This window comes from Salvelinus sp. IW2-2015, linkage group LG17 (genome assembly GCF_002910315.2).
Source record: "Salvelinus sp. IW2-2015 linkage group LG17, ASM291031v2, whole genome shotgun sequence".
Classification (NCBI taxonomy): Eukaryota; Metazoa; Chordata; class Actinopteri; order Salmoniformes; family Salmonidae; genus Salvelinus; species Salvelinus sp. IW2-2015.
Window position 1 is genome coordinate 7,442,914 of NC_036857.1, and position 18,499 is coordinate 7,461,412.

General features: G+C 41.9%; 1 protein-coding gene across 2 annotated transcripts in view; it reads left to right on the plus strand.

Annotated features, from left to right (window-relative positions):
* LOC111976682 (coiled-coil domain-containing protein 71) overlaps positions 1-18,499 on the plus strand; it is a 57,844-nt gene that overhangs the window by 21,505 nt on the left and 17,840 nt on the right. The window contains exon 2 of one of the 2 annotated variants that reach the window (XM_024005699.2): positions 12,930-15,464. The exons of the other annotated variant lie outside the window; for it this stretch is intronic. Within the exon in view, the coding sequence (XP_023861467.1) occupies positions 12,957-14,009 (1,053 nt within the window). The 5' untranslated portion in view covers positions 12,930-12,956 and the 3' untranslated portion in view covers positions 14,010-15,464. Of the gene's footprint in view, positions 1-12,929; positions 15,465-18,499 lie in introns of those variants that run through there. 2 annotated transcript variants of the gene reach the window in all.

An 18,499-nucleotide genomic window follows, 5' to 3' on the forward strand; every position in this document is an offset into this window, starting at 1 on the left:
ACACAAGCCAACCTAACTAACCTAGAACCAACCTAAATAACCTAGAAAAAACTACCTCAGATGACAGTCCTATAACATGTTACACAATAAATCTATGTTTTGTTCAAAAAATGTGCATATTTTAGCTATAAATCAGTTTTACATTACTGCTACCATCATAGCTACAGTCAGAAATCGCACGGGAGTAGCCAGAGAGAATACAGACACCAACGTCAACTACTAATTACACATCATAAAACATTTCAGAACAATATATGGTGGATAGCTAATGAAAGAGAAAGATCTTGTGAATAGAGCCAATATTTCCGATTTTTGAAGTGTTTTACAGCGAAAACACAATATATCGTCATATTAGCTTACTACAATAGCTAACATCACAACAGCATTGGCTCAAGGCAAACGGTAGCATAGCACAGTTCGACAGATATATATGAAATGGCATCCCAAATTGGGTCCTTATCTTTGTTGATCTTCCATCAGAATGTTCTCCAAGGGGTCCTTTGTTCAGAACCGACTTTATTTGGATCCATAACGAACGATTTCCCTCAGAATTAGCAAMCACACTGGCCGTGCGTTGCTAACCTCTCGTTCTTGAACCAATTCTTGCGACGCATCACCTCTAAAGTCCAGAATAAATTTCAATAATATAATTAAACTATATTGAAAAAACATACTTTAGGATGATATTGTGACATGTATCAAGTAAAATCGAAGCCAGAGAACATATTCACCTTTAACGAGGGCTTTCCAGGAGCCGAGCCCAGGTCCAACTTCGCGCCCAGGAAAAAAAYWAAATGGCGCTCCTGTRACTCCAAGAGGTTGTGTTCAATCCCAGGACGAGATAATCAAGTCATTTCTGCTCTCACTTCCGCATGACACCCAGAGGAAGGCGTATGARGTGTTTCTACAGTCCTAAGTGACATGRCCTTTTATAGACAAGCTCTTGAAGAGCGACATCGATTTTGGAAATCTCACTTCCGGATAGGAAATGGGCTGTAAAAATAGTTCTGTTCAACTTAGAGAAATAATTAAAACTGTTTTAGAAACTAGAGACTGTTTTCTATCCAATAGTAATAATAATATGCATATTGTATGAGCAAAAATTGATTAAGAGGCCGTTTGAAAATTGGCACATATTTTCAAGTTTTTCAATACGCCCCCTGCAGCCATAACAAGTTTTAACAAACGTTACCTTATCCTAGTGAGATTTACACGGGTATCAAAACGTCGAGGCGGTTTAAGCCTGCACGAAACAGACCTTATTTGAAGTAGATCAAGACATTCTCTATGGAAGACATGAACGGTAAAATAACGAAGGAACCCCTTTCAAATTCAGCCGCAAGTTATTACAGGAATTATAACGCGTCGACTATTTCTCTCTAAACCATATACCTTTGACTAATCCGGAAACTATCACCTCGAAAACAAAACGTTTATTCCGTTCCGTATTTTATCTAACGGGTGGCATCCATGAGTCTAAATATTCCTGTTACATTGCACAACCTTKAATGTTGTCATAATTACGTAAAATTCTGGCAAATTAGTTCGCAATGAGCCAGGCGGCCCAAACTGTTGCATATACCCTGACTCTGCGTGCAATGAACGCAAGAGAAATTACACAATTTCACCTGGTTAATATTGCCTGCTAACCTGGATTTCTATTAGCTAAATATGCAGGTTTAAAAAATATATACTTGTGTATTGATTTTAAGGCATTGATGTTTATGGTTAAGTACACTGGAGCAATGACAGTCATTGATTGATAGTTTTTTTATAAGAATTTTAATGCTAGCTAGCAACTTACCTTAGCTTACTGCATTCGCGGCACAGGCAGGCTCCTCGTGGAGTGCAATGTAATCAGGTGTTAGAGCATTGGACTAGTTAACTAAGGTTGCAAGATTGGATCCCCCGAGCTGACAAGGTTAAAAATCTGTCGTTCTGCCTAGGTCGTCATTGAAAATAAGAATGTGTTCTTAACTGACTTGCCTAGTTAAATAAAGATTAAATAAAGGTGAAAAAAAAAACGGCAAATCGGCGCCCAAAAATACCGATTTCCGATTGTTAGGAAAACTTGAAATCGGCCCCGATTAATCGGCCATTCCCTAAAGTTAAATGCTGCAAATGTTTTTTGGTACCCTTCCCCAGATCTGTGCCTCAACACAATCCTGTCTCGGAGCTCTACGGACCGTTCCTTCAACCTCATGGCATGATTTAAAATAAAATAAAATCTCTGACATGCACTGTCAACTGTGGGTCCTTCTTATATAGACACGTGTGTGCCTTTTTCAAATCAAGTCCAATCAATTTAATTTAAGACAGGTGGACTCCAATGAAGTTGTTGAAACATCAAGGATGATTAATGAAAACAAGATGCACCTGAGCTCAATTTCGAGTCTCATAGCAAAGAGTCTGAATACTTATGTAAACAAGGTATTTGTTTTTTTATTTGTAGTAAATTAGCAAAAATGTCTAAACTTGTTTTCACTTTCTCCATTATGGGGTTGTGTGTAGATTGTTAATTGTTTTATTTAATATTTTAGAATAAGACTAAGGTGGTAAAAAAAAATCCGAAATGCATTGTATATCAATAGTACATTTACCGTTAATTCATATTATTTCTAATCTACAATGTTTGTTTGGTTATGGGATTTTCTGTAATGCATTCAGTAGTATTCCTTTTACCATTGTTGGAATGGACACATTATTTGCAGAGTGCACAACCTATGCAACACTTGTGAGAAACAAGTTTTAGTTTTTCAATCCATTTGAGTTTTGTCATTGTCTTTTGTTTGGAATGCTATTGTCAATGTTGTAAGGACCCACACATGATTTACATTTTGAAGTAGGCCTATAGGCTTCCTGGCATGTGTTCAAATGTAGCCATATAAATGTGCCCATTTGGGGATCTGATATAGTATTTCTGATTTGTCTTAATACACCTCCACTAATGACCTTCGGAGCTTCTCAAAGTCATGTTTTATTCACCTCAAACAGCAAGCACATTTAAGTCTGCTTTTTACATCACATTGAGGAATTGTCATTCTCAATTATTTGAAAAATCTTTCTAGCGCTCTCCCTTTTGATAACCACTCGGCGTGAAAGGGAAAAATGTCATGCTCTGATCCAGTGGAAACGTCATAAAATAGGTCCACCTGATTTACTTTTTTTGCTGGACTGAAATAGGTTTCTTTACTCATTTTGGGTGCTGGTGCGGTTTTATATTTAGGTGCAGGCGCTCCACAATATGTTTAAGCTAATATTCTATAAGAGGAACAGGAGCAAAAGCAGTAGAACATTGAGATGTCGGTGCTCTGCTCCGGTGAGCTCCTGCCCAAGTCGAGCACTGATTTCTTATCCTTTGCACAAATAGCATACAGCTGTGTCTGTCCCCAGCTCACTGGTGCAGGTAACTTGAGGGGCACAGAAGATTTTATACAATGTTTCAAGTTTGGTGCATACAGGCCATACATAGCCAATGTGATTTATAGGATATTTTATTTTTATCTGGGTATTTTCTACTGGCAGGCTAGTTTTTATTTGTTGGCTCTATGTAGGCTATTTTTACTCAGTTGGCAATAGAAGTTATATTTTAGGTTAGTATCATTTTCATTTGGAGAGAAGTTTGATTTATCCACATGACAATGATTTTGAGATGAAGACGTTATTATAAATGAAATGAAACTGTTCCACACAAAAAATGTGGGTATGTAAACTAACTGGCACGCAGATCAGTTGAAATGTTAAGATAAATTGGCATTCCACATGAAATGTTGCAGGCTGCTCATGTAGCCTAATACCAGCAACTTCAGGAGAGTAATGGCAGAACCTGCGAAAGCCAGCAGGAGATGGGAGAGAAGGGTTGGGTCAGGTTATCTAACTGAGTCATTTGTGTCAAAGGATTAAGTCGTCGTCGTCCCCCCCCCATCAATCTATACACAATACCCCATAATGACTGAGCAAAAACATGTTTTTAGAAATGTTAGCACATTAGTATACTGGGTATATGAGCTTTCAGCCTAAATAGTGGATCCTAAGTAGTTCCCATGGATTCACCATTTGCAAAAAAAGGGAAGCAGCATGTAAGATGTGAACCTCTTATTCCAACTCGGTTTAGGTTTCAAATCTCATGACTAACCACGCCACCACAACATTTTGATTACATTTTTTATTTTTCATGGCTATCCATTTACCACCACAAACTGATGCTGGCGTGAAGACCGCACTCAACGAACTGTATAAAGCGAATAAGAAAATGCTCATCCAGAGGCGGTTGGCCGGGGACTTTAAAGCAGGGAAACTTAAAATGCTAGACCACCTTTGCCACACACAGATGGGTAAAAAGCTCTCCCTCGCCCTCCATTTGACAAATCTGACCATAATTTTATCCTCCTGCTTACAATCAAAGTAAAGCAGGAAGTACCAGTGACTCGCTCAATACGGAAGTGGTCAGATGACACAGATGCTAAGCCACAGTACTGTTTTTTGCTAGCAAAAACTGGAATATGTTCCGGGGCTTATCCGATGGCAATGAGGAGTAGATCACATCAGTCACCGGCTTCATCAATAACATTGTCCCCACAGTGACCGTAGGTACATGCCCCAACCAGAAGCAATGGATTACAGGCAACATCCACACTGAGCTAAAAGGTAGAGCTTTCAAGGAACGGTACGCTAACCCGAACACTTATAAGAAATCCCACTTTGCCCTGAGACAAACAGGCAAAGCGTAAATACAGGACTAAGGTGGAATCCTACTACACTGGCTCTGACGCTCGTCAGATGTGGCAGGGCTTGCAAAGTATTATGTACTACAAAGTGAAGCCCAGCTGCGAGCTGCCCAGTGATACAAGCTTACCAGACAAGCTAAATTACTTCTATGCATGCTTCAATGCAAGCAACACTGATTGCATGAGAGCACCAGCTGTCCCGGACTGTGATCACCCTTGCTGTAGCCAATGTGAGTAAGTCCTTTTAAACAGGTCAACATTCACAAGGCCGCAGGGCCAGATGGATGACCAGGACGTGTAATCCGAGCATGCGCTGACCAACTGGCAAGTGTCTTCACTGACATTTTCAACCTGTCCCTGGGTAAATCTAATACTTACATGTTTCAAGCAGACCACTGTAGTCCCTGTGCCCAAGAACACCAAGGTAACCTGCCTAAATGACTACCGACCCGTAGCACTCCCATCTGTAGCCATGAAGTGCTTTGAAAGGCTGTTCATGGCTCACATCAACCCTAGACCCACTCCAATTTGTATACCAACCCAACAGGTCCACAGATGATGTAATATCTATTGCACTCCACACAGCCCTTTCCCACCTGGTCAAAAGGAACACCTACGTGAGAATGCTATTCATTGACTACAGCTCAGCTTTCAACACCATAGTGCCCTCATAGCTCATTGCTAAGGACCCTGGGACTGTACACAACTGGATCCTGGAATTCCTGACGGGCTGCCCCCAGGTGGTAAGGGTAGGCAACAACCCATCTGCCACGCTGATCCTCAACACGGGGGGGGGGGTGTGCTTAGTCCCCTCCTGTACTCCCTGTTCACTCATGACTGCATTGGCAAGCACGACTCTAACACCATTTGTTTGCAGACGACACAACGGTGATAGGCCTGATCACTAACAACGATGGGACTATAGGGAAGAGGTCAGTGACCTGGCAGTGTGGTGCCAGGACCACCCCTTCCGCAATGTGATAAAGACAGAGGAGATGATCGTGGACTACAGGAAAAGGAGGGCCAAGCACGTTCTGATTCTCATCGACGGGCCTCTAGTGGAGCAGGTTGAGAGCTTCAAGTTCTTTGGCGTCCACATCACCAACAAACTATCATGGTCCTAACACACCAAGACAGTCGTGAAGAGCGCAAGACAACACCTATTCCCCCTCAGGAGACTAAAAAGATTTGGCATGGGTCCTCAGATCCTCAAAAGGTTCTACAGCTGTGCTATCGAGCATCCTGACTGGTTGCAGCAATGCCTGGTATGGCAACTGCTTGGCCTCCGACTGCAAGGTACTACAGAGGGTAGTGTGCACAGCCCAGTACATCACTGGGGCCAAGCTTCCTGCCATCCAGGACCTCTATACCAGGCGGTGTCAGAGGAAGGCCCTACAAATTGTCAGCCACCAGCCACCTAGTCATAAACTTCTCTCTATTGCAGGGCAAGCGGTACCGGAGAGCCAGGTCTAGGTCCAAGAGGCTTCTCAACAGCTTCTACCCCCAAGCCATAAGACTCCCGAACATCTAATCAAATGGCTACCCAGACTATTTGCATTGCCATCCCCCCTCTTATGCTGCTACTACTCACTATGTATGCACAGTCACTTTAGCTCTACCTACATGTACATATTACGTTGACTAACCTGTGACCCTGCACATTAACTTCTTATGGCTGCAATCCCGTTAACGGGATCGATATGACAACAGCCAGTGAAAGTGCAGGGTGCCAAATTCAAACAAATCTCATAATTAAAAGTCATTTTAAAGGTAATCTTGTTGTTAATCCCACCAAAGTGTCCGATTTCAAATAGGCTTTTCAGCGAAAGCACCACAAACGATTGTTAGGACACCAACTCACAGAAATTCAGCCATTTTTCCAGCCAAAGAGGAGTCACAAAAAGCACAAATAGAGAAAATGAATCACTAATCTTTGATCTTCATCAGATGACACTCATAGGACTTCATGTTACACAATACATATGTCTTGTTAGATTAAGTTCATATTTATATCCAAAACCTCAGTTTACATTGGCGCCATGTTCAGAAATGCCTAAAAAATATCCGGAGAAATTGCAGAGAGCCACGTCAAATAACAGAAATACTCATCATAAACTTTGATGAAAGATGCATGTTTTACATAGAATTAAAGATACACTTGTTCTTAATGCAACCGCTGTGTCAGATTTCAAAAAGCTTTACGGCAAAACACAATATTCATTCATCTGAAAACAGCGTTCAGCCACAAAAGCAAGCCATACAGTTGCCCGCCAAATTGTGCAGTCAACAAAACTCATAAAAAGCATTATAAATCTTCACTTACCTTTGCTGATCTTCGTCGGAATGCACTCCCAGGACTCCCACTTCCACAAGAAATGTTTGTTTTGTTCGGTAATGTCCATCATTTATGTTCAAGTAGCTACTTTTGTTAGCGCGTTTAGTACACAAATCCAAACGCTCATGCAGGTCCAGCCGAACGTCGGACGAAAACGAATAAACTTGTCAAACTAAGTATAGAATCAATCTTTAGGATGTTGTTATCATAAATATTCAATAACGTTCCAACCGGAGAATTCCTTTGTCTATAGAAGTAATGGAACGCAAGTCGATATCATGTGGAATGCGCATGATCAGGACCTGGCTCTCTGCCAGACCACTGACTCAAACAGCTCCCATCCGGCTCAACTTCCCAGTAGAAGCTTCATTCAACGTTCTACAGACTGTTGACATCTAGTGGAAGCCGTAGGAAGTGCAAACAGATCCATATCCTACAATGTTTTCAATAGGCGATGGGTAGAAAATCGACCAACCTCAGATTTCTCACTTCCTGGTTGGATTTCTTCTCAGGTTTTTGCCTGCCATATGAGTTCTGTTATACTCACAGACATAATTCAAACAGTTTTAGAAACTTCAGAGTTCTCTATCCAATAATAATAATAATATGCATATATTAGCAGCTATGACTGAGGAGCAGGCCGTTTACTCTGGGCACCTCTGTGCACTTTTCATCCAAGCTACTCAATACTGCCCCTGCAGCCATAAGAAGTTAAGGAGAAGTATATCTTTAATTCTGTGAATAACACTTGTATCTTTTATCAATGTTTATTATGAGTATTTCTGTAAATTGATGTGGCTCTGTGCAAATTCACGGGATGTTTTGGATGCAAAGCCAAATGTAAACTGAGGTTTTTGGATATAAATATGAACTTGATCGAACAAAACATACATGTATTGTGTAACATGTTGTCCCGGGAGTGTTATCTGATGAAGAATATCAAAGGTTAGTGATGAATTTTCTCTTTCTGCTTTTTGTGACTCCTCTCTTTGGTTGGAAAATTGCTGTATGCTTTCTGTGACTAGTTGCTAACCTAACAATGATATGTTCTGCTTTCGCCGAAAAGCCTATTTGAAATCGGACACTTTGGTGGGATTAACAACAAGATTACCTTTAAAATGGTATAAGATACATGTATGTTTGAGAATTTTTTTTCTTGAATTTGGCGCCCTGCACTTTCACTGGCTGTTGTCATATCGATCCCGTTAACGGGATTGCAGCCATAAGAAGTTAATGCAACCGTTGTGTCAGATTTCAAAAAGACTTTACGGAAAAAGCAAACCATGCAATAATCTGAGTACAACAAATCAAGCCAAACAGATATCCGCCATGTTGGAGTCAACAGAAGTCAGAAATAGCATTATAAATATACACTTTGATCTTCGAATGTACTCCCAGGAATCCCAGTTCCACAAATGTTTGATTTGTTCGATCAAGTTCATCATATGTAGAAATACCTCCTTTTTGTTAGCGCGTTTAGCCCAGTATTCCAAATTCATGACTCGCGATCACTGGGAGCAGACAGTCAAAAAGTTCCGTTATAGTCCGTAGAAACATGTCAAACGAAGTATAGAATCAATCTCTAGTATGTTTTTAACAAATCTACAATAATGTTCCAACCGGATAATTCCTTTGTCTTCAGAAATGCAATGGAACTCAAGCTAACTCTCACATGAACGCGCATGGTCAGCTCGTGGCACTCTGGGGGAGACCTTACTCAATCCCCTCTCATTTGCCCTCACTTCACAGTAGAAGCATCAAACAAGGTTCTAAAGACTGTTGACATCTAGTGGAAGCCTTAGGAAGTGCAATATGACCCCATAGACACTATTTGATAGACCAAGAGTTGAAAAACTACAAACCTCATATCTCCCACTTCCTGGTTGGATTGTGTGTGTGTATAGTCACATGTATTTAGCGTATCCTACCTGGATATGGTTCGTACCTTGCATCGCAGACTGCCATCAGGACCATTGGCAAAAAGCCGTTGTAGTAATCGCTGCCCAGGTTTGCCGGATCTCGGAACCGAACTTGTTTTCTGTCCAACAATCCTCAATCTGCCCAGTGTGCCACGGAGGGATAAGCAACAAAATCCTCCTTCGGGACATGCCAGATAGCCTGGCACACTTCTGTGACGATGGCAGAAACATTCCTAGCTTATGAGTTACAACTCTCAGCAATACTTGGTGTGCTGCCGCTCGCCAAAAACCGAAAGGTCAGACAGACTTTCTGCAGCCCTTACGGGTAAGCTGTGAGTTTTCTTCTGCGAGATCTGAGGGGCAAGCCACTGAAGTCGTAAAATCTGGCAACAGACATCTGAAAGTAGTGAACACCTTTCAACATGGCGCCGGCAGAGATGGTCGCCTCGCGCTCTTAGGTAACTATGCAGTAGTTTAATGTATTATTTCTTACTGTTACCCCAAGAAATCTTAAGTCTCATTACATACAGCTGGGAGGAACTATTGGATATAAGAGCAACGTTAACGTGCCAACATTACGACCAGGAATACAACTTTCCCGAAGCGGATCCTCTGTTTGGTCCACCACCCAGGACAATGGATCGGATCCCAGCAGGCAACCCAAAACAGCGCCGCAGATGGAGCGGTCTTCTGGTCAGGCTCTGTAGACTGGCACATCGCCCACCCCTCCTGAGTATACTACTAGCCAACGTCCAGTCTCTTGAAAACAAGGTAGACGAAATCCGAGCAAGGGTTGCCTTCCAGAGAGACATCAGAGATTGTAACATTCTCTGTTTCACGGAAGCATGGCTCGCTTGGGATACGTTAGTCGGTACAGCCACCTAGTTTCTTCACGCATTGCGCCGACAAACATCTTTCTTCCTAGGTTTTGGCCTTTCTAGGGAGTTTTTCCTAGCCACCGTGCTTCTACACCTGCATTGCTTGCTGTTTTGGGCTGGGTTTCTGTACAGCACTTTGAGATATCAGCTGATGTACGAAGGGCTATATAAATAAATTTGATTTGATTCTGGTAAGAAGGGCGGGGGTGTATGCCTTATGATTTACGAGTCTTGGCGTGATCATAACAACATACAGGAACTTAAGTCCTTTTGTTCACGACTGACCTAAGAATTCTTTACAATCAAATGCCGACCGCATTATCAACCAAGAGAATTCTCTTCGACTATAATCAACAGACGACGTGTATATCCCCCCCCCCCCCCCCCCCCCCCCTTATGGTCCAGTTGGGATTTCATAGCCGATCATTCAGAGCATCTCTACTGCTCGTGCTGTCTCTAGAGAGTTGAAAACGGCATGTTTGGGACACGTCCGGTAAACAGGTGACACCCTAGACCCACTCCAATTTGCTTACAGCCCCAATAGGTCCACAGAAGATGCAATCACACTGCCCTAACCCATCTGGAGAAGAGGAATACCTGTGTAAGAATGCTGTTAATCGATTACAGCTCGGCATTTAACACCATAGTGCCCTCAACTCGTCATTAAGCTCGAGACCCTTGGTCTCGACCCCTTCCTGTGCAGCTGGGTCCTGGACTTCCTGATGGGCCGCCCCCAGGTGGTGGAGGTAGGAAACATCTCCACCCCGCTAATCCTCAACATTGGGGCCCCACAAGGGTGCGTTCTCAGCCCTCTCCTGTACTCCCTGTTCACCCATGACTGTATGGCCATGCACGCCTCCAACTCAATCATCAAGTTTGCAGATGACACTACAGTGGTAGGCTTGATTACCAACAACGACGGGACGGCCTACAGGGAGGAGGTGAGGGCCCTCGAAGTGTGGTGTCAGGAAAATAACCTCACACTCAACGTCAACAAAACAAAGGAGATGATTGTGGACTTCAGGACACAGCAGAGGGAGCACCCCCCCATCCACATTGACGGGACAGTAGTGGAGAAGGTGGAAAGCTTCCTCAGCGTACACATCACGGACAAACTGAAATTGTCCACCCAGACAGTGTGGGGAAGAAAGGCTGAAGAAATTTGGCTTGTCACCAAAAACACTCACAAACTTTTACAGATGCACAATCGAGAGCATCCTGTCGGACTGTATCACCGCCTGGTACGGCAACTGCTCCGCTCACAACCGCAAGGCTCTCCAGAGGGTAGTGAGGTCTGCACAAAGCATCACTGGGGGCAAACTACTTGCCCTCCAGGACACCTACACCACCCGATGCCACAGGAAGGCCAAAAAGATCATCAAGGACATCAACCATCGCCTGTTCACCCCGCTATCATCCAGAAGGCGAGGTCAGTACAGGTGCAACAAAGCTGGGACCGAGAGACTGAAAAACAGCATCTATGTCAAGGCCATCAGACTGTTAAACAGCCATCACTGTTGGCAGCAGCCACTCGGACTCAAATCTCTAGCCACTTCAATAATAAAAAATTGCATGTAATAAATGTATCACTAGTCACTTTAAACAAAGCCACTTTATAATGTTTACATACCCTACATTACTCAACTCATGTGTATATACTGTACTCTATACCATCTACTGCATCTTGCCTATGCCGCACGGCCATCGCTCATCCATAAATTTATATGTTTGTGTGTATAAGGTAGTTGTGAAATTGTTAGATTTTACTGCACGGTCGGTACTAGAAGCACAAGCATTTCGCTACACTCGCATTAACATATGCTAACCATGTGTATGTGACCAATAACATTTTATTTGAACATGTCGTTCCTCATCAATGCTTCGCGTAGGTTGAACAAGAGACGTGCGTTCTTCGTCATCCCCTCTCGTGGTCTTCATGGAACGAACTTGCCATTTTCTCAGTCCTTTTTTTCTCCATACTCCTGAGTAGTAATAGCAGTTCAAGTTCTTGCTGTTCAAGCTCTAGCAATTCCAAAAAATTAATTTTCTTCTGTGGCTAAAAAGTAGTGTCGAAAGCATAGAACGCCAGACGTGGCTAGTATTTTGTAAACGGGCATATACTGTAACTCTTGATCCGGAAGTTCAAACGTTTTCCGTGGCTAGTCAAAAAGAGTGCCTTGGCCCCTCTTGCTTGGTTAGCTACTCTGGCTCCCAAGCCCCCTAGTGGATATACAAAAAAAACCTTACTCCACTCACGTGCACGCACGTAGATCAATGGAGTGCAGCTTGTAGAAGCCTTTTTAGAGGTAGTTCTGTGTGCCAATGCAAACTAGAGTTAACGCTAAGACTTGATGTCTTTGTAGCTGATCACGAGGACTTCCAGTCTGAGCTAAGTAAGCATTGGCAGCGGTACAGCTGCTGCACAAACTTGCAGCAAAGCAATGCAAAGTTATATTCCAGTTTCTACATTCCGTTTTGACATGCCGCATCCACCGTAAGTTGAATCAAAAGCTCGCCTACTTTATGTGACAAGTCATACACCTGTTTTTGTGGCAGAGGCTTTGCCAATCAGATCTGCATGAAAACAATCAAGGGGCAAACTCTCAATTTTACATTTTCTCATATTAAATATTACTGGAATGTTATGTCGTGTTTTTTGGAGCTAATTTCAATAAGAAAGCTCTATGTAAAAATTCATTCCAGTTGGAATTGTCAATTTATCATTTAAAGTCTATGGTGGAAATTGCCTCACTGAATTTTAGCTAATGTTAGTCACCCATGGTTGGTAGATGTTTTGAATCTGTTTAAAATAGGAAAAGCTCTTTAAAGAAACAAAACCACTGATGTAACGAGTTTATTTCAGAGTTTGTGTGTCTCCCTCTTCAGCAAGATTATGAATACAGCTTTGTTTGTAGTCACTTTGGTGGTACGTTGAATATTGGGTTAGCCTACCTGATGAGAAACCTTAACCTGAGATTTCCCTTATCCATGTTTTTGAATGTCAATGATTTACAGAAGTTGAGTATGAAGTCTACATTTTTATGTTTGTTTATTCTCTTTTTGCCCACAGGGCTGATCTCGGACGCGAGTTTCACCAATGCTACAGATTACAGAACAGATGGTATATGCCATGAATTGTAAGGAAGCCACAGAGAAGGTTGTCCAGTCATGGTCACGTTTCAACTCAGCTGGCCAAACTACTCTACTGGAGACTCTGAAAGCGTTCAGTCCTATGTCAAAAGACCTTTTTGATACTGAGAAAGAACTGGCCACTTTTATTGAGGGACTCAAAGATGAAGGTCACAAACCTACTGTACTTAAAAGCAAAGATGTTTATGGTTACAGGTCTTGTACTGCAGTACTGAGGCCTGTAATAAAGACACAAAGCACACTGGACATTGCTGTCTCAAAGGTTCAAAAGACTGGCAAAAAGAAGGGTAGAAAACCCCATGGCAAGAAGACTGAAATCAACTATTCTTTGTTAAGTGCAGCAGCAAAAGTCGTACTGAAGAATCAACCCACAATTATTTTGACAAATCTGTCAAAGGAGTCTCTCAAACAGACGGTCCTCTCGAAACCACCAGCCTTGGCTGTTGTGCCTGTTCAGATGCAGTCATACATAAGACTGACCAACATCACTGGACCCTCTACAGGCCACACAGCGAGACTGCAGTTCCACACAGGTGTATGGTCAGGAGAGGTGACTGTGCCCAACACTCATCGACCACTATCTCTAACAGGTACCCAAGTACAGCCTTCGGAAGGTACCGGAAACTCAGCAAAATCTGTCACTTTGAGGAGAGTGAACTTTTTGCCCTGCCCAGTCAATATCATCGGAGTGCCTGCCATACTGCAAAACGACCGGGTTTTGAAGGAATGCAACGGAATGCCTTGCTGGAGGGACCAGAAAAGGAAAAGGACTGACGAGGCTGAAGACAAACTCTGTGTGAAGAGGCCCAGAAATGAGGTCTGGCTGGTCAAAGAGCAGTCCGAAGACCTTAGACTGAGTGAGAACAACCTGAGGTTCAAGGTGATCAAGGTTGATGACTCGATCACCGATGAGGAGGTGAGGAGGAAAGCCCAGAAGATCCTGCGAGTTAACCTGTCACCGGTCATAGAAATTCAACCACTTATTGCCTACCCAATGTGACCGGCCCGTAATATATTTGGCAGCGTTTACACAGGCAGCCCAATTCTGTTTGTTTTTTTACCCAATTATTGGCAAAAGATCTGATCAGATTGGCCAAAAGACCAATAATTGTGGGAAAAAATATTTTGAATTTGTCTGAACACAGCCTTAAAGTCCTTTTGTCCTCCATGTAAATTTCATCAGTTTCAGTTGCATCTCATCAAGGCAGTGCTTTGTCTTTTAGCTGTGCTCAGATTGGGAGTATTGGGATTGTTTGGGATGCTTTTTGGAGATTTGGAAAATCCTATTTCTTTCTGTTAATATGTTTAGAAAAGGGGACGCTGGGTTATTGCCTAAACATCCAAAAATATGGTTTAAAGTATTGTTTACACTGCACATACTATAGACTGCCCCTTGACTGTTGAGTGATGGAATGGTGAAGTGTGAGGCACAATGGATGTCCCCATATGAGTTGTACCTGCAGTATATCCTTCTTTACATGTGTGTTTTTGGGACACTGTGAAATTTCCTTCATCTGTTTTATAAATGATACAAACATCTGATAATGAAGCCATGTCATGTATAACTATGCAGCATTCATTTGCTAGAATATTACAGATTTTATATACATCACTTTTTAGTCATGTCATTTCTACTGTATGTTCGATTAAAGAAGCAATTGAAATGGTGTTTTCCTGATGTGTTATAAAGGTTTATCTTTTTGGACATGACAGTTAAGAGTTCCTAGCTATATGTTAACATTTTATGGCTTTTATTCTCATTTGTACAAAGTTAAGGCATTTTATTCCATTATCTGTATTTAATTTGTAGAATTTACATGGCCTTATTTAAGAGTTTTCAGTGTTTTTAAAGCCTCTGGAGGAAACGCTCTAGCCTATATTGTGTATTATCTGACATTTAGAACTATTCCTAAAGCATTTTATAGCTTTGAAATTTGATATTTAGGCCTTGTTTGTTTCTGTAATTGGAGGAAGTATGCCAGTTGGTTTCTTTTATTCAAGTATCCTCCTCCATTAGGTTCAACTGATTTGATTTATCCGTCCTTGACCTTTCCATTCTCAATCGAAGGCAGAGTAAAGCTTTTTTGGCTTCGGGTTACATTTACTTGCTTTGATTTTCATGTGCCAAATGTATATTTTTGGTGCTTCTCAATTGCACTTTTTTTTTTCTCCCCAAACTGAAAAGGTTGTCTCTGTTAGCTACATATTCTAAATCACACATGCTTTGAATAAAATGTCTGAGGCACTTTTAGGTATGTGAAGAGGTAGCGATACATTTCATGTTCAATGTAGCTTAATTTATATCTATTTAAAAACAACTTAAAAAAATAAAAAATAAAAAATAACTTTTTGTATGAACCACAATGATACTTAACAAAGATATCTGTTAACATGTTATGGTCATTGTGTGTTGGGAATTACTGTTGAACTGTAAAATAAAGCATTTTGACCACTTTCTCTGGATTACCTGGCATTTACATTTTAATAATGGGTCATTATACTCATAACCATGTTTGTGATGACTAGTACCTTTTCATTTACTTTTACCCCTTTTTCTCCCCAATTTCGTTATCCAATTGATAGTTAATCTTGTCCCATCGCTGCAACTCTCTTACCAAGGTCGAGAGCCATGCGTCCCCCGAAACACTACCCTGCCAAGCCGTATTGCGTCTTGACACACTGCTTGCTTAACCCAGAAGCCAGCCGCACCAATGTGTCGGAGGAAACAACGTACAACTGGCAACCGTGTCAGTGTGCATGTGACCGGCCCACCACAGGAGTTGCTAGAGCGAAATGGGACAAGGACATCCCAGCCGGCCTAACCCGGGCGACGCTGGCCCAATTGTGCGTTGCCTCGTGTCTCCCGGTCGCGGCCGGCTGCAACACAGCCCGGAATCAAACCCGGGTCTGTAGTGATGCCTCAAGACCTGCAGTGCTTTAGACTGATGCGCCACTCGGGAGGCCCAATGACTGGTACTTTTGCCTGAAACCTGAAGTTACATTCGTTCAAGCTAAATCCTAGACAGACTTAGGCCTACATAGTGTTGTGACACACAGGAGACGTGGGTTTGAACCCAGTTGGTCAATAGCAGTGTGAAGGAAAATGTTTGCTTTTCTAATAACCAATTTGACTGGGTTCATGCAAGTGACTGACTGATTGTGCCTGGGAGGAGTCCTCATCAGTATTGGTAGTTTGGTAGTACGCCCAGAACATTGTTTTGAGGACGGAAACGGATATCTCAGTTTCTAGGTCTAAGCTTAGAGGGAAGCCTCATGAGGTATTGGTCGCTCACATGCATGCACCAAAAGTTAATGGTGATTTATGAATAATGTAAGCAGTATATAAGAACTGGACTGCCCTGATGGAGCTCTTGACTGACGTGTAGTGTACTATGGTGCATTGAGTTTGTTGGAACCGCTCCAGCGTGCTGTTAATATAGAATTATTAACCTCTAATTCCTCCCAAACCCGGATCCGGGAGCACCCCCCACAGTAAAAAAGCTGACTAGCATAGCCTAGCATAGCGTCACAAGTAAATACTAGCATCTAAATATCATTAAATCACAAGTCCAAGACACCAGATGAAAGATACACATCTTGTGAATCCAGCCATCATTTCTGATCTTTAAAATGTTTTACAGGGAAGACACAATATGTAAATCTATTAGCTAACCACGTTAGCAAAAGACACCACTTTTTTTACTCCACCAGTTTTTTACTCCATCAGTAGCTATCACAAATTTGACCAAATAAAGATATATATAGCCACTAACCAAGAAACAACTTCATAAGATGACAGTCTGATAACATATTTATTGTATAGCATATGTTTTTTTAGAAAAATGTGCATATTTCAGGTATAAATCACAGTTCTACATTGCAGCTGCAATCTGAAATAGTGCCGAAGCTGCCAGAATAATTACAGAGACCAACGTCAAATACCTAATTACTCATCTTAAAACATTTCTGAAAAATACACAGCGTACAGCAAATGAAAGCCCAACATCTTGTGAATCCAGCCAATATGTCAGATTTTGTAAGTGTTTTACAGCGAAAACACAATATAGCATTATATTAGCTTAGCACAATAGCCAGAAACACAAGCAATTTCCCAGCAGCACAGGTTAGCGATCGTAACAATACAGCAAAAGATATATAATTTTGGACTAACCTTGATATACTTCATCAGATGACAGTCTGTAACATATTACACAATGCATATAGGTTTTGTTCGAAAATGTGCATATTTAGCAGCACAACGTGGTTATACAATGTGATCAGTGGCAACAGGTCTGCATTCTGGCCCGGCGCATCTTGGAAGGCACCTAATCTAATCAATAAATAAGTCAACTTGACTAAAAAATACAGGTTGGACAGCAAATGAAAGATGCATTAGTTATTAATGCAACCGCTGAGTTAGATTTTTAAAATTAACGTTACAGACATACAGTGTGCGTTACAGCCAGACTAGTGCGCAATAATGGCGGACAAATGCGCTTACATTTTTCCACATAAATACGGAATAACATAAATAGCTCTTACTTTTGGAGGAGCTTCCATCAGAATCTTGGGCAAGTGGTCCTTGTCCAAAGAATCGTTGCTTGGTTGTAAAACGTCGTCTTCAACTTCGGAATTAGCAGCTAACATTAGCTATGTGGCCACAACATGCCCAATGTTCAAAGCGCAATACTAGGAAATCCGAAATAGCATATACTCGCATAAACTGATATAACTCGGTTTAAAATAACTTCGTTATGATGTTCTAACACCTATATCGAATTAATTACAGACGGATATAGCTAAGGCCGATAACTGAGCGTTTCAAAATGCCATCCTGAGGTCTTGCTTTGCGCAATGCGAAGCGTCGAAAGAGAGCTCCTGTCGTTCCTTGGCCTTTTATAAGCTCTGAGAACTACGTAGAAACTCATTCCACTTGCCTGCATTGGTTACTGACATCAGGGGAAGGCGGGTGGCAGTTCATGGTCGACCCATAGGATACATACAGAGCTTTAAACTGATCTGAGAACAGAGCCTCGTTTTCAGACCTTCGCAGTTCCTGTCATGAATTTCGCTGCAGAAAGAGTTCTGGTTCACCCACAGACATAATTCAAACGGTTTTAGAAACTAGAGATTGTTTTCTATCCAATAGTAATAATAATATGCATATTGTACGAGCAAGAATTGAGTACGAGGCAGTTTAATTTGGGAACGATAAATGTCCAAGTTGAAACAGCACCCCCTGTYGTGTCAAGAGGTTAATTTAAGATTGACTTCAGGTGTCCGACAATTTGGCGTCACAAACTAAATGATTGGTTCTGCCTGTGGAGCTTTCCAGTAAGGGTCTGCGAGGGAAAACCGGTGGTGCACTTTATGAAGCGTGAGGCGAAATTCCCATTTGACCAAAAGACAAGGACCCGACCAGACCCTTACTGCGAGCTGCCCAGGAGGGGACGCATCATCCACAGACAATTGAGGGACACTGCAACTGAA